Consider the following 13,261-nt stretch of genomic DNA (forward strand, 5'->3'; position numbering starts at 1 on the left):
TATAATGAGTTGAGATGGTTCTAAAAAGAACCGTTGGTTTCAACTCGACGTTTCGATCAGTATGCTCTGATCGTCTTCTGGAGAAAGATTCTAACTCATTAGGGATTGTCATTACATGGTGTTACCACAAACCTTTCCATATCGTATTTCCACCATTCAAAGTTTCAAATCCTACTTGGCATCTACTACCTTCCTTTTTTGTGACGGTTGGCCTTTCCAATGTGAAGAAGTACCACGACAGAATACAATTCTGAACAAGAAATTCAATTTGAAAACGCTATTTATTGTGCGGGTATATATTGACATTGCTCATTTAATACAACATTAAATAGAGTGTTATTTTGGAATAAAGTGGATTCAATCTAAATATAGTTTTTTTTAGTAGAACAATCATTCTTAAAGCTGACAACTATCGTACCAAAAGAATTATAAATTGAAAGTGAAAAATTATAGCCAACTCAAGGGGTGCAAAATCAAAGTATTTTATTTTAATACTCCCAAATAAAAAAATAACATGGTGTGCTTTTAGCTTTAGTGTGAGAGTCCAAGTGTATTGGCGTCATTAGTAGGACATTGTTTTTATTAGGGTTCATTTTTTTTATGTGGGAGGATGAACAATTTGTCATTGTCAAGTAAGGCTGATGATAATATCTAGCTTGCATTGTGTGGAAGGTTAAAATACCACCCTGAATACAGCAATATTGAGACACTATTTGTGTACAATCTAGACTGTTTTATGAGGAATATCAATTCCTACCTGCAGTGGCTCTGAGTTCTTTCTACTTGAAATGAATGATTTGCTTGTATAGCCCCGTACCAAGAGTGGCTTCTTCCCGTTTGGGGGCGAACTTTCATACAATAAAACTAAAAAACACCGACACAAAATGGTGCAATATAATAATTATCTTCTTTTTAACATGCAAATTATCTTCTATACACAATCATATAGCAATAACTATAATATCGAAGTATTATAATAATATTGATAATTAACCATTCTTATATAGCGCATAACACATAGTAATAAAACATGTACCTAAGCGCTCTTGAGAAAAATACAACAGAATACAACGACAAGATGTACTGGGTAACAAACAAAATGGAATAATTAAATGTTAAATAAGTTCGTCTTTAAAGCAATCTTGTACTTAACAATGGAGTCTATGTTTTTTAGTTGTTCTGGGAGATTGTTCTATAAAGTTGAGGCAGTGTGAACGAAGCTGCGTTCACCATATGACTTGGTCATCACTGGTGGATGGAATAACAAACAACTTTTTCTTATTAGAACGAAGATTTCTAGAAGGTGTGTACAATGTTAACAGCTCGGTCAAATAAGGAGGCGCAAAATCATAAAGACATTCATAAGCTAACAACACTATTTTGAATGTAATGCGAGAGTGAATTGGCAGCCAGTGTAAGTCTCTTGGGATAACAGACACAGATTCATGTTTCCTAATACGATAGATAAGACGAGCTGCAGAGTTCTGCACAACCTGCATCTTCTGCACTTGACGAGCCAAAATCCTAGAAAGGAGGCTATTGCAAAAATCAAGGTGACACACTACAAAAGCATGAATCAAACAAGGTACTCAAGGCGCTGAGTATTATACAAACTTTCAGAAAGATAGGTGATATTGAAGTGATGGAAAACAACTCATCTATGTTTTTTTGAGAACTCTTTTACTGGGTTGAATCCAGTCTCTTTGTCAAGGAGCCCCTGGGCCAGGTTAAGGTGTTTCCATGACTGATAGATTAAGATTGGAGGCACCACGAGCCAAGGTGAGTTCAAGCCGAAGACGTAGCCCCAGAAGTACAGAGGATGGAACCTTGGGCCGTGGGTTAGGCCGTCGAACATCTCGGTGAAGAAGTACAGAAGCGTACCTGGGTGTTGGAAAGCAAAAGGGTTTACTATTTTAAAAACCATTATAGCTGTTTTCCCCCAGTGGAAATAGTCTGGTTCCTTTTTGAACATAATGTAAACATTCATTACTCAGTTAATGAGTATACAGGGAACGTGACCAAGATTGTGGCTCCATGATAAGACTTAAAACATAAGACACAAGAAACTGTATATACTCTCCTAAAGAAGAAATCACATTGCTCGCACATTTTTCAAAGCACAACAAAACATCAAAAAGTTAAAACAATTACAAAAAGACAAAAACATGTAGTGAACATAATGTATAAACATTGACTTCTTGATGTGAACATATCCAAAGGTAAAAGACCGGTTGAACGATTAAACTCACCGTAGAATTGACCAATGGAGACTCCGAACTGGAGCACGTGACGCATTGGGTGCCTGGTAAGAAACGCCCACATGATGAAGAAACATCCGGGACCTTCTAGCCATGCCGTCAGTCCCTCCATGATTACAATGCATGCATCAGACCTGAAATATCAACCAATTTTTCGTATTCATTGACAATGTTTTTTTTTTTTTAAGAATAACTTATTTCCAATAAAAACAGTAGGCGCCTGGGTTCTTATAAAGAGCTCTCACACAGGGCGTATCAAAAGCGATTATTATATATTTTTTTTTTCCCGTAGGCTGCAAAAGCTACGTTTTTATTTCAGAAACTTATGCCGTGCTGCAACAACTGGGGTAATAAAGTTGATTCTCTTGGTATTGATATGTGACAACGCCGACACGGTGTTAATTTCACGAACGATACTGGGGATAAATAACACCATGTTGGTGATGTCCCATATACAGATACCAAGAAGAATCATTTTAACACCCCAGTTTTTGCAGTGTTACACCATGCAAAAAATGATGGTTTTACAAGGTGCTATGTGGCGCAGCATGGCCGATTAGACCAAGAACACCGGAGCGAACCCAATATAGAGATCAGTGGGCGAACCCCTTCTGGCTAGTGTTACTGGGTTCCTTTTCATTCGTTATACACAAAATCATGTGCACTTTTGCATCGAGTTTATTTTGATTTCGGTGATAGAAACGAGCAGTTGGTGATTTGGAAGTCATCTAAACACTCTAATGTTCCGATATTGAGATAGTAAACCGGCTGTAAGATTCATGCTGGTTTGAAATTGATAAAAAGTTAGATTTCTGTTTCAGGTGGAGGTTTTTTTTTCTAGATTAGAATCGATCCATTTGTCTTTACTTACTGCACGTATCTGCTATCTCCCTTGGTGTACTCTTTCCCTGGGATGAAACATGAAAACATTATTATAATCACAAGCATAAATGTATTTTATGGCAACTTTAATTTTAATAGCTTCATTTTTGTAATGCTTTCTGTAATTTATGCGGATTTCTTAATTGTACCAGATACCCTACTTTTGTCATATTAGATGGATGGACTAACACAAACAACCATTATTTATAATCATCTCTGCAACTTTTTGTTTATGGTGATTCTGCTTAATTACACCTTTTTAAAGATAATTTGTACAACCATAATTATTAAGTTCATTTTTTGCAGTTTCAGCGTTTATAATAATGTTTTACCAATCGTGTTGGTTGTCCTCTTTTCCAAACACTTACAGATTTGCGCTAAGATGTTGTTTTCCCCAGGGAAAGTGCCGCTGTTCATGCTGACGTACCCCTCCAACACCATGTGAATGCAACCACATAACCCCCACCAGCACAGCGTAGCCTTCTCCCATGATCCTAGAAGACGGTTAAACCGGTCCTGCTTCACGAACTTCCAGAAACACACGAAGATAACAACGAAGGAGCCCAGAGTAATTGGTGTGACGGCAAGCCCGAGGCTGTTCTCCTTGTAGTGGGGCACCTCCAAGCCCAGTGGATAGTACGGATGAGACACGTTTGAAGCCATGATTACACAGGAATTATCCAAAACACAGTGAATACGGACGATCAACTAAGGTTTGAAAAAACTTTCCTATGAAAGCTTTATAATATATTCTCCAAGATCCAAAATGCCACCGGCCGAATGGGATAGCCAAGGGTAAAATATGCACCGATGACTACTTGACCAAAGTTGTGGGTGTGATGTGGGTTTTTTTTTCTCGCAGCAATAAATGTTTGGCGATTAAAGTACCCGCATTTTCCAAGCCCAGAGCTCTGATTTTTGGTTCTACAATCAGTTTGGGTTTTCATGGTAGGACATGCTTGAATAAAAAAAATGCTGCACTGATTTTGCTTTGTAAAATTATTGGTAATGCCCAAATGAAATAAAACATACCACCACCACCACCAGTCTGTTTGAGTATTATATACTACCCGTATTTATAACAAAGCAGGAAGGAATTAAACACTCAATGTGTTTATGCTTTTTTTTTTTTGCTGGCAGTTGTAAACTTCCCGGCCGAATGGTCGCATAAATAAAAAATAAAAAATAATTTGAATTATAAGAAGTTGATCATCGAGAGTGTAGAATTCTGTAACTGCCATTATTACACATTAATATTATGTTACAGTGCTGCTTGTCTTCGGGTAAACTCGCGCCGTCAAGATCTAAACTTCGCATCCCGCCATCGCAGGGTTTAGTAATGTTTGTATGGGGCCGGTGTGGCAGGATATTCTGTCCCCACAATCAACCTTATCGCAAATACTCGGTATGGTACCCGCACAATGTACGCGGAATTAGGTGAATGCTGGTCTCGTTGTCGGTCACTTCGTACCCAAGTCACTTCGTACCCAAGTCACTTCGTACCCACATTGTCGTACCCAAGTCACTTCGTACCCAAGTCATTTCGTACCCGAGTCACTTCGTACCCCAATTGTATGAATCTGACAGAATTGGCAGGCCTTCAATATTTTCTTTCATGTGGACAATTAAAAACGACTTGCGGGAAGATCAGAATAAATATTCCTCACTAACCTTTGTAAAAAAAAGTGTCCGGTTATTATTATCTTTGCTGAATTAATGTTCTTCACTTTGACGCGATTTTCTCATGGAGTCATGGGTTGCGTTTTTGACTTGTCCGACGGAGATTGGCACGCATTGAGGTCATATTTTACACGAGCTTTTCCTCCGTAAATTGGTAAATTGGTAAAAAAAAAAATTAAATTTGATAGCTAGCTGGACCAGCATGCACCTCATTCGACAGTGTGCGCTTGCGCAATGGTTTTTTGCGAAAAGGTCTATGGCAAACTGTGTACAAATCTCAACTGGATAGCGCCCTCTTTTGAATCATCCTCTTTCATATCCCTAGCCATGGGGGACAGTTTATCGGGGTCATAAATTTATAAAGAAGATTCTGTCCCTGGTCGCAGATTCTATCCCTCCGTATGTACCAGACTATTAAGAGGGAGAGAACAGTGCGTCGGCATTAAACAACATTGTAGGTCCTTAAAGACACTGGACACTATTGGTAATTGTCAGAGACCAGTCTTCTCACTTCGTGTATCTCAACATTATGCATAGATAACAACCCAGTGAAAATTGGAGCTCAATTGGTCGTCGAAGTTGCGAGATAACTAGGAAAGAAAAACACCCTTGTCACACGAAGTTGTGTTCTTTTAGATGTTCCTGGAGATTTCGTGACCCCCCCCCCCCCCCCCCCCATCGTGTGGTGACAAACTGTACAATATTCTTTCGATAGTCTTGTCGTGCCGGTGTCAGATGCAATTGTGTCCGCCATGCAATACTGCCCGCTCCAGACACTTTTGCATATGCAATCGTGTCCGGGGCTATGCAAAAACCGTCCGGGGCTATGCAAAAACCGTGACTGTACGTATGTGTGCGCGTAAGCGAGCGTGCATGCACTGAACCTACGTATGCAGCATGAGTATTCACGTATTAATATGATTGCAGCGAATACCCAACTGCCGTACATTTCACATGTCATTCATGACATGTACTTTTTGTAACAAAAATGGCGAACGTGTTCATTCGACCAAGGGCGTTTAGTTTACTGCAAGGACGGTTTTGCACGGGGCGGACACAACTGCGTATGCAAATGTTTCCGGGCGGACACAATTGCATTATGCAGCAGCGTCCGGGCGGACACGATTGCAGAATTGCATGCGACACCGGCCATCGCAATTTCCTGCCGTTACGTCATAGCAATGTCGACAATGCGACGCGTACCCGTCGACTGAACAAAAACGTGTGCACTTTTGTTTTTGCAAACTGTGCCCAAGTCAACAACGATCATTCACAAAAATAATAGGCGTGGATCCCAACCTGCTGGGCCCGTAAAAATTAATGTGAAACCTACCGGACCTATTGTAAAATTCATAATTAGACTGCATGCATTCATTAACCAACAAAAAATTGATTGACCCATGAACCATTTTGAGAATGGTGGACGTACTGTACTAACACTATTAGGTTTAGGTTATTTGTATACACCCAACCAAACCAAATACAAAGATGAAATAAAAATGTGTACATGTAAAAATTACACTTAAGGAAATATCAAGGCCAGTTGAACCAGGTTGACTGTGACAAAGCTAGTTGTTTGTTTTTAACTTATATTATTATGCATGGCCCACATGGAAACAGTTCTTTATACTGATTTGGCTAACCCTTGGTAAATAAAGTAAATAAATAAATAAATAAATAAAGCTTGGTCACGAGGTGAAATCTTGGTTTATCGCACGCCCTGAGCATAAAGGTGACAGCTAAATTATTATTAATTCCACATAGCCACACCCCCTCTAAGTCATAGCCCGTTACATTAACAACAGAGGGCGCCCTTGTTGTTACGTAAACTCCCCTTGCCTTCGGTGTATCACACCAAATGGTGTAACGACGTTTTCCCCAAGAATGATTGTTTTCCCACAATGACACAGTAACTGGATGTTTGGCCATTTCAACAACTGGGCTTGACAATTATTAGAGAACTTGGTAAGTACAGTTTAACGATACATTTCACTGTATTGTTCCATTGATAAGTTCTCTTCTTCGACATAAGGTTTATCGCGAATAGCAAAATATCAGGAGAGGGCGCTGTTGAACCTACACAAAGGCATAGGCGTTGCGTGCGCGCGTCGTAGAAACTGCAGAGAAACCGCCCCATATTCCTTCCCACAATGCATTGCGTTTCTGAATCGCGATAAACCTTATGGTTTAGTCACGGCTTGATCGTTAAACGCACATCTTAACTTTGTCCGCGCGCTATGGAAATTTGTCCGCATTCTTTACTAAAAAATCGCTAAACACGTTTCTTTTTTTACTTGGCCTAAGGGTCGTCGTTCTGCTATAATCTGGCAGAAGATTCTGTCCCCCCATGGCGTTTCTGTCCACCCATAAATATTAGCGAACTGTGTACAAAACAAGCTATTGATACAATTAATAATAATAGTGCCCCCTTTTGGATCTCCACCAGCCCATGTTAATTTTCCACATGGGGAACAGAATTTTCAGCAGGTGGAGTTCCCTAGGAAGCAGGCACAATATACACTAACACTGCCTTTTTTCAGTATGACAAAATATTTTCTTTCAAATTTTCCTCTTCAAATCAGTCGATCCAAACATCATGATCAGAGTAGCAGTTATTGGTGGCGGACCTGCCGGTTTGTGTGCTGCAAGGTATCTAGGCGCTAAGCCCGATGTATTCAAGTTCGTCGTCTACGAGCAGACAGATGACATAGGAGGCGCTTGGGTTTACACGGATGAAGTAGGCACCAATAAATATGGCCAGCCTGTTCAGTCAAGCATGTACAGCAACCTCAGGTAAAGTGAGAGTCAGTTCTCAAGTTTTTAGGTGGTTACATTCTGGACTTGAAGTTTACACTGGAGTTACAGGCTTAAGGCCAGTGATTTTAGTGTCGGGCCAGTAAACTCATGAACGGAGGAAGTCCGGTGGTCAACAAGGCGCTTGGGTAACATGGACGAATAGGCACCAATAAGTATCCCAGTTCAGTCAAGCATGTACAGTAACCTCAGGTAAAGTGAGAGTCAGTTCTCAAGTTTTTAGGTGGTTACGATCAGGGCTTGAAATTTACACTGGAGTTGCAGGCCTAGGGCCAGTGATTTTAGTGTCCACCTAGTAAACTCATGAACGGACTGATTTTTTCAACAGACTGACTTTATAGTCCAAATTCAGATCAAATCTGTCAAAATTTGTGTTTAATAAATTAATTTCTGAATTGTCTTTGACCTGTGTAGTGATTCCCAAAATGTGGTCCTGTGTGGACAGTTCAACCTTGCATGTACAACTACATGTATGTACACAAAGGGTAATGTTGGGTTTCCTTGTAATAGCAAAAAAAAATAATTATTCTATGTTGATTTACACTGATTTTGTTCTTTTTTTTTCTTGTAAACAAGGTTATTTCAGCCACTCAGGTGGCTGTCAACCATGTATCTTTTTGTAAACAAGAATTATTTAAAACAAGTTTATGATTCCATTTTTAATCACTTGCATTAATTCTTTAATCACTGTAGGACAAACTTACCCAAGCAAGTGATGATGTTCCCAGATCTTCCCATAGATGAGGGCGGTAAAACCTCATTCATTACACACTTTGAAGTCCTCCAGTATCTTAAGCGATATGCAACAACTTCCAATGTATACGACAAGTTGAAGGTGAGTCAATGACCAATTTTTATTGTAAAGGTATCAGATTTTGTCCCTTAAAAAACATTTCATAGTTTTCATCGTACCTATAGGCCTGGGCGCCTAGTGACACTTACTACTCTACTAGTTGCGACTATATTTTAATTGCCAAGATGCATTGCGGCATATTGCATGACGCAGGCACAATATAGTAAAATTCACACTTATCTGTATCACTACTCCCCTCTAAACAAGCCAATCTCCTTCCACAAGTTCTGTCCCTCCCATCAACTCTGCCCCTCCCATCAGCTCTAACCCTCCCACAAGGTGTGCCCCTCCAATAGCTCAGCCCCTCCCACAAGCTGTGCCCCTCCCATCAGCTCAGCCCCTCCCATCAGCTCTGCCTCTCCTATCAACTCTGCCCGGCCCTCCCATCAGCTCTGCCCCTCCCATCAGCTCTGCCCCTCCAATCAACTCTGCCCCTCCCATCAGCTGTGCCGCTCCTAGCAACTCTGCCCCTCCAATCAACTCTGCCCCTCCCATTAGCTGTGCCCCTACCATCAGCTCTGCCCCTCCCATCAACTCTGCCCCTCCCATCAACTCTGCCCCTCCCATCAGCTCTGCCCATCCCATCAGCTCTGCCCCTCCCATCAACTCTGCCCCTCCCATCAACTCTGCCCCTTTCATCAGCTCTGCCCCTCCCATCAACTCTGCCCCTCCCATCAACTCTGCCCCTCCCATCAGCTCTGCCCCTACCATCAGCTTTGCCCCTCCCATCAGCTTTGCCCCTCCCATCAGCTCTGCCTCTCCAATCAACTCTGCCCCTCCCATCAGCTCTGCCCCTCCCATCAACTCTGCACCTCCCATCAGCTCTGCCCCTCCAATCAACTCTGCCCCTCCCATCAGCTGTGCCGCTCCCAGCAACTCTGCCCTCCAATCAGCTCTGCCCCTCCAATCAGATCTGCCCCTCCCATCAACTCTGCCCCTCCAATCAGCTCTGCCCCTCCCATCAGCTCTGCCCCTCCCATCAGCTCTGCCCCTCCAATCAACTCTGCCCCTCCCATCAGCTCTACCCCTCCCACAAGGTGTGCCCCTCCAATCAGCTCAGCCCCTCCCACAAGCTGTGCCCCTCCCATCAGCTCAGCCGCTCCCATCAGCTCTGCCCCTCCCATCAGCTCTGCCTCTCCTATCAACTCTGCCCCTTCCATCAGCTCTGCCCCTCCCATCAGCTCTGCCCCTCCCATCAGCTCTGCCCCTACCATCAGCTCTGCCCCTCCCATCAGCTCTGCCCCTCCAATCAACTCTGCCCCTCCCATCTTTCTGCCCCTCCAATCAACTCTGCCCCTCCCATCAACTCTGCCCCTCTCATCTTCCCAAAAGATCTCCCCATACCATTTCGCCGTTTAACTTGTTTCAATCCTTTATTCCATGTTTGCTTCAGATTCCTCAAACCTGAAAAAATACGTTTAATTTACTTGTAGCTGCTGACGAGAGTAGAGTCTGTGAAACCGGTCACCAGTGACAACAAGACATCATGGGAAGTCATTGTAAAGAGTTTGGACAACCCAGACGCTGCACCCCAGGTCAACCAATTCGATGCTGTGATGGTCTGTAATGGGTAAGCATGTTTGAAAATTACTTTTTACCAAACTTTTTTAATGAACGACTATGGGTATTGACATACTAGTGAGACCTCCAAAATTAGGGCTAAATTATAGCTCAGTTAGTAGAACACTGGCACGTTAATTTGTGTTGGGAACCTCTCACACAAGAACGGGACTTGAATCAAGTCTAGGTGGACAACTCAAATCAGTTGAGTGTAACCCTCGCCCTGAAGTGACGCTGTGATCTAAAAACAAAATGTACGTAAAAAAAATAAGCAAAAAGGGTCTTAAGATACCAGTATGCAATTCTTAAAGGCAGTGGACACTATTGGTAATTGTCAAAGACTAGCCCCACTGGAAGGCCAGAGGATTTAAAGAATGGAGTCGCACCCGGTTTTAATGTATGAAGATTTTAATAAATCAGCATTCAATTCTGCAATAAAACAAACAAAATCCAAGTACATGAATGAGTGCACATACCATAACTCAGAATACTGCTAAATAGTCTTAACACGTGTACACAGAAAGATTATTACAGTCCAAACATCTGAAACAAGTGAAAGTAATTAGAAACATAATGATTTTTAAACGGAAACATTAACTTACTACTGTGACCGGATACAACTAGCAGATCAGTAACAGTTCAGCAACAATAGTTCAGTCCAGTTAAACAGCATACAGTTCAGTTAATCAAACGGTAATCCCCTAAACAAAAGGAAAACATTTTAAATACAGGAACCTGCCATGTATACCACATTTACCCTGAACAAATCACCATTAAAATCAATAAGATCATGCCCAACTGATTTACAGTAAACAAATCCTGGCCTCGATGATACTTGCTCTAGAATATTCATAAATTCTTACATAAGCAGAACTTGTAACTTGGAACCTTATAAAACGGATTTATAAACATCCGAACTTTAACCTTTGAACTTTGACGTGCATCAAATGCATGTACATGTAACATATTACAACTTCTCAAGTGAGCAGAAAAACCGTTAGAACTATCTTTAATACTACGAAACTACTGAAAGTCTTGGCCAACAATACAATTCTATAACACTCACCCTAAACGCCGATCAGTAAATCTAAGCAGTATCAGTACAAATTTAAGCAGTTTAGATAACCTTTTATATCAGTAAAGATATCGAGAAATACAGTTTCTGATGCGTTTATCGGAAAACGGTCGCCAAGTATAGCGCCCTCAAGCGACAGTTCGTAATAAACAAAACTCGACGAAACACCCACAGTTGGTGTATCTCAACATATGCATAAAATAACAAACCTGTGAAAATTTGAGCTCAATTGGTCATCGAAGATGCAAGATAATAAGGAAAGAAAAAACACCCTTGTCACACGAAGTTGTGTGCGTTTAGATGGTTGATTTTGAGACCTCAAGTTCTAAATCTGAGGTCTCGAAATCAAATTCATGGAAAATTACGTCTTTCTCGAAAACTATGGCACTTCAGAGGGAGACGTTTCTCACAATGTTTTATACCATCAACCTCTCCCCATTACTTGTCACCAAGAAAGGTTTTATGCTAAAAATTATTTTGAGTAGTTACCAATAGTGTCCACTGCCTTCAAACAGAAAAATACTTTATTAGTTTCCTACATCTATTTTAAAATTTCAATAATATACAAAGTATTTTTTTAAATCTCTTCCCTGCAGCCACTATGCTGTGCCAAGGTTCCCCGATATTCCCGGTGTGGACTCCTTTACCGGTAAGCTGCTTCATAGCCACGACTACCGGCATCCCGAAGATTTCAATGGGAAGACTCTACTGATGTTGGGTGCTGGAAATTCTGGTCGAGATATTGCTATGAATCTTTGCCCCAATGTAAAGAAAATATATCTCAGTCATCTTCACCCAGCTATTGAGTGTCCGCTGCCTGATAATCTTATACAGGTACCTGATATAAAACATGTTGAGGAGGAGACAGTTGTATTCACAGATGGCCGGAGTGTCAAGGCAGACGTCATCATGTTGTGTACCGGTTACGAGTACACCTTTCCATTCTTGAAACCAGAATGCGAAGTCGAGGTTGACAGAAACCGTGTCACACCTCTCTATAGACATATCATTCACACACAGTTCCCTTCCCTCTCCTTCATTGGTATACCATGGAAAGTCTGCCCCTTCCCGCAGATAAGTTGTCAAGTACGTTTTGCCATGGCCGCCCTAGACGGCACAATGAAACTGCCCAGTCAAACTGAAATGAACGCCGACATCCAAAAGGACTACGACCAACGGCGTAACAAGTGGAAAATGCCCCACCGCTATGCTCACATGATGGGTGGGCTGCAGTGGGACTACAACAAGGAGTTACTCCAGTTGGCTGGTGTGGATGATGATATCCCACCAGCCATTATAAAACTGTATGAAAAAGTAAGTCAAGTTAGGTCAGCGGACCTCATGAACTACAAGAAACATAATTTTGAGCTGACCAACAACATGGAAGATTGGAGAAGCATCGAGTCAGCAATGTAATTAAAAATTGTATCATTGATGTAAAATGATAAATGCAAAAACAAACTGTTTAAAACTTTCAATCCTTCAGGTATTGTGCTCCTTCCGTAGTTTAGTACTTCCAGCTCTATAGCTGACTTTTCTGGAAGCAATGTAACACCTCATTCCCCCATTGCACAATTTTTATGACAGGATTTTAATATTTTTGATAAGATTTTATATTGTTGATGAGATTTTTAAGTCATTGCGAATCCTTTGTGATTTGCAAGTGAAAGACTTATAGTTCCTTGCTGTGCTGAAAGACTGAAACAGCTTGATGTCCATTGGCTCTAGGTTTTTTTGTGGACAGAACAAAAATTATTGATTCATTCTTAGATGACTCTTAGGATTGGTCAAAGCCATAGGTGTCCAGTGTGTTGTTTCTGTGTTATGCGCTTATTAAGAGCCCAGTACAACTGGTTGATGGGAATGGGTTTGTCACATTGTTTTTGACAGTAGCTGCTGAATGTGTCGCAGCATCTTGCAACAGATCGCCGCTATTATTTTCAAATAGTATTTTACTGCATAGTTTACCCTTTTTGAAGTATCTGCAGGCATGATATTCTGATTTCAGATTTGTTTGCCCTTTGTTAAAGGCAGTGGACACTATTGGTAATTACTCAAAATAATTGTTAGCATAAAACCTCACTTGGTAAAGAGTAATGGGGAGAGGTTGATAGTATAAAACATTCTGAGAAACGACTC

At 41.2% G+C, this 13,261-nt stretch overlaps 2 protein-coding genes across 2 annotated transcripts; one reads left to right on the forward strand and one right to left on the reverse strand.

Moving 5' to 3' along the window:
* Positions 1–1,067: 1,067 nt before the first annotated feature.
* On the reverse strand, positions 1,068–4,124 carry LOC117307148 (3-beta-hydroxysteroid-Delta(8),Delta(7)-isomerase-like). Its single transcript, XM_033791815.1, has 4 exons — positions 3,509–4,124; positions 3,130–3,166; positions 2,250–2,392; positions 1,068–1,881 (listed from the first exon to the last, which is right to left on the reverse strand). Exons 1-4 carry the CDS (start codon positions 3,801–3,803, stop codon positions 1,655–1,657), a joined length of 702 nt encoding a protein of 233 aa, XP_033647706.1. The 5' UTR covers positions 3,804–4,124; the 3' UTR covers positions 1,068–1,654.
* A 2,528-nt stretch (positions 4,125–6,652) lies between these two features.
* Positions 6,653–13,180, forward strand: LOC117307407 (flavin-containing monooxygenase FMO GS-OX-like 4). Its single transcript, XM_033792156.1, has 5 exons — positions 6,653–6,785; positions 7,403–7,613; positions 8,328–8,469; positions 9,921–10,057; positions 11,719–13,180. The coding sequence occupies exons 2-5, from the start codon at positions 7,417–7,419 to the stop codon at positions 12,536–12,538; spliced, it is 1,296 nt and encodes a 431-aa protein (XP_033648047.1). The 5' UTR covers positions 6,653–6,785; positions 7,403–7,416; the 3' UTR covers positions 12,539–13,180.
* Positions 13,181–13,261: the final 81 nt, after the last annotated feature.

Source organism: Asterias rubens, chromosome 2 (assembly GCF_902459465.1).
Source record: "Asterias rubens chromosome 2, eAstRub1.3, whole genome shotgun sequence".
In the NCBI taxonomy this organism is placed as follows: domain Eukaryota; kingdom Metazoa; phylum Echinodermata; class Asteroidea; order Forcipulatida; family Asteriidae; genus Asterias; species Asterias rubens.

Excerpts from the sequence above, each read along its gene's own strand:
- LOC117307148 (XM_033791815.1), bottom strand. The coding sequence starts at position 3,803 with ATGGCTTCAAACGTGTCTCATCCGTACTATCCACTGGGCTTGGAGGTG. Across the intron at positions 3,167-3,508 it reads CAACATCTTAGCGCAAATCT|GGAAAGAGTACACCAAGGGA; the intron begins GTAAGTGTTTGG and ends GTTTCATCCCAG. Across the intron at positions 2,393-3,129 it reads GGAGATAGCAGATACGTGCA|GTCTGATGCATGCATTGTAA; the intron begins GTAAGTAAAGAC and ends TTGATATTTCAG.
- LOC117307407 (XM_033792156.1), top strand. The coding sequence starts at position 7,417 with ATGATCAGAGTAGCAGTTATTGGTGGCGGACCTGCCGGTTTGTGTGCT. Across the intron at positions 7,614-8,327 it reads AGCATGTACAGCAACCTCAG|GACAAACTTACCCAAGCAAG; the intron begins GTAAAGTGAGAG and ends TAATCACTGTAG. Across the intron at positions 8,470-9,920 it reads ATGTATACGACAAGTTGAAG|CTGCTGACGAGAGTAGAGTC; the intron begins GTGAGTCAATGA and ends ATTTACTTGTAG.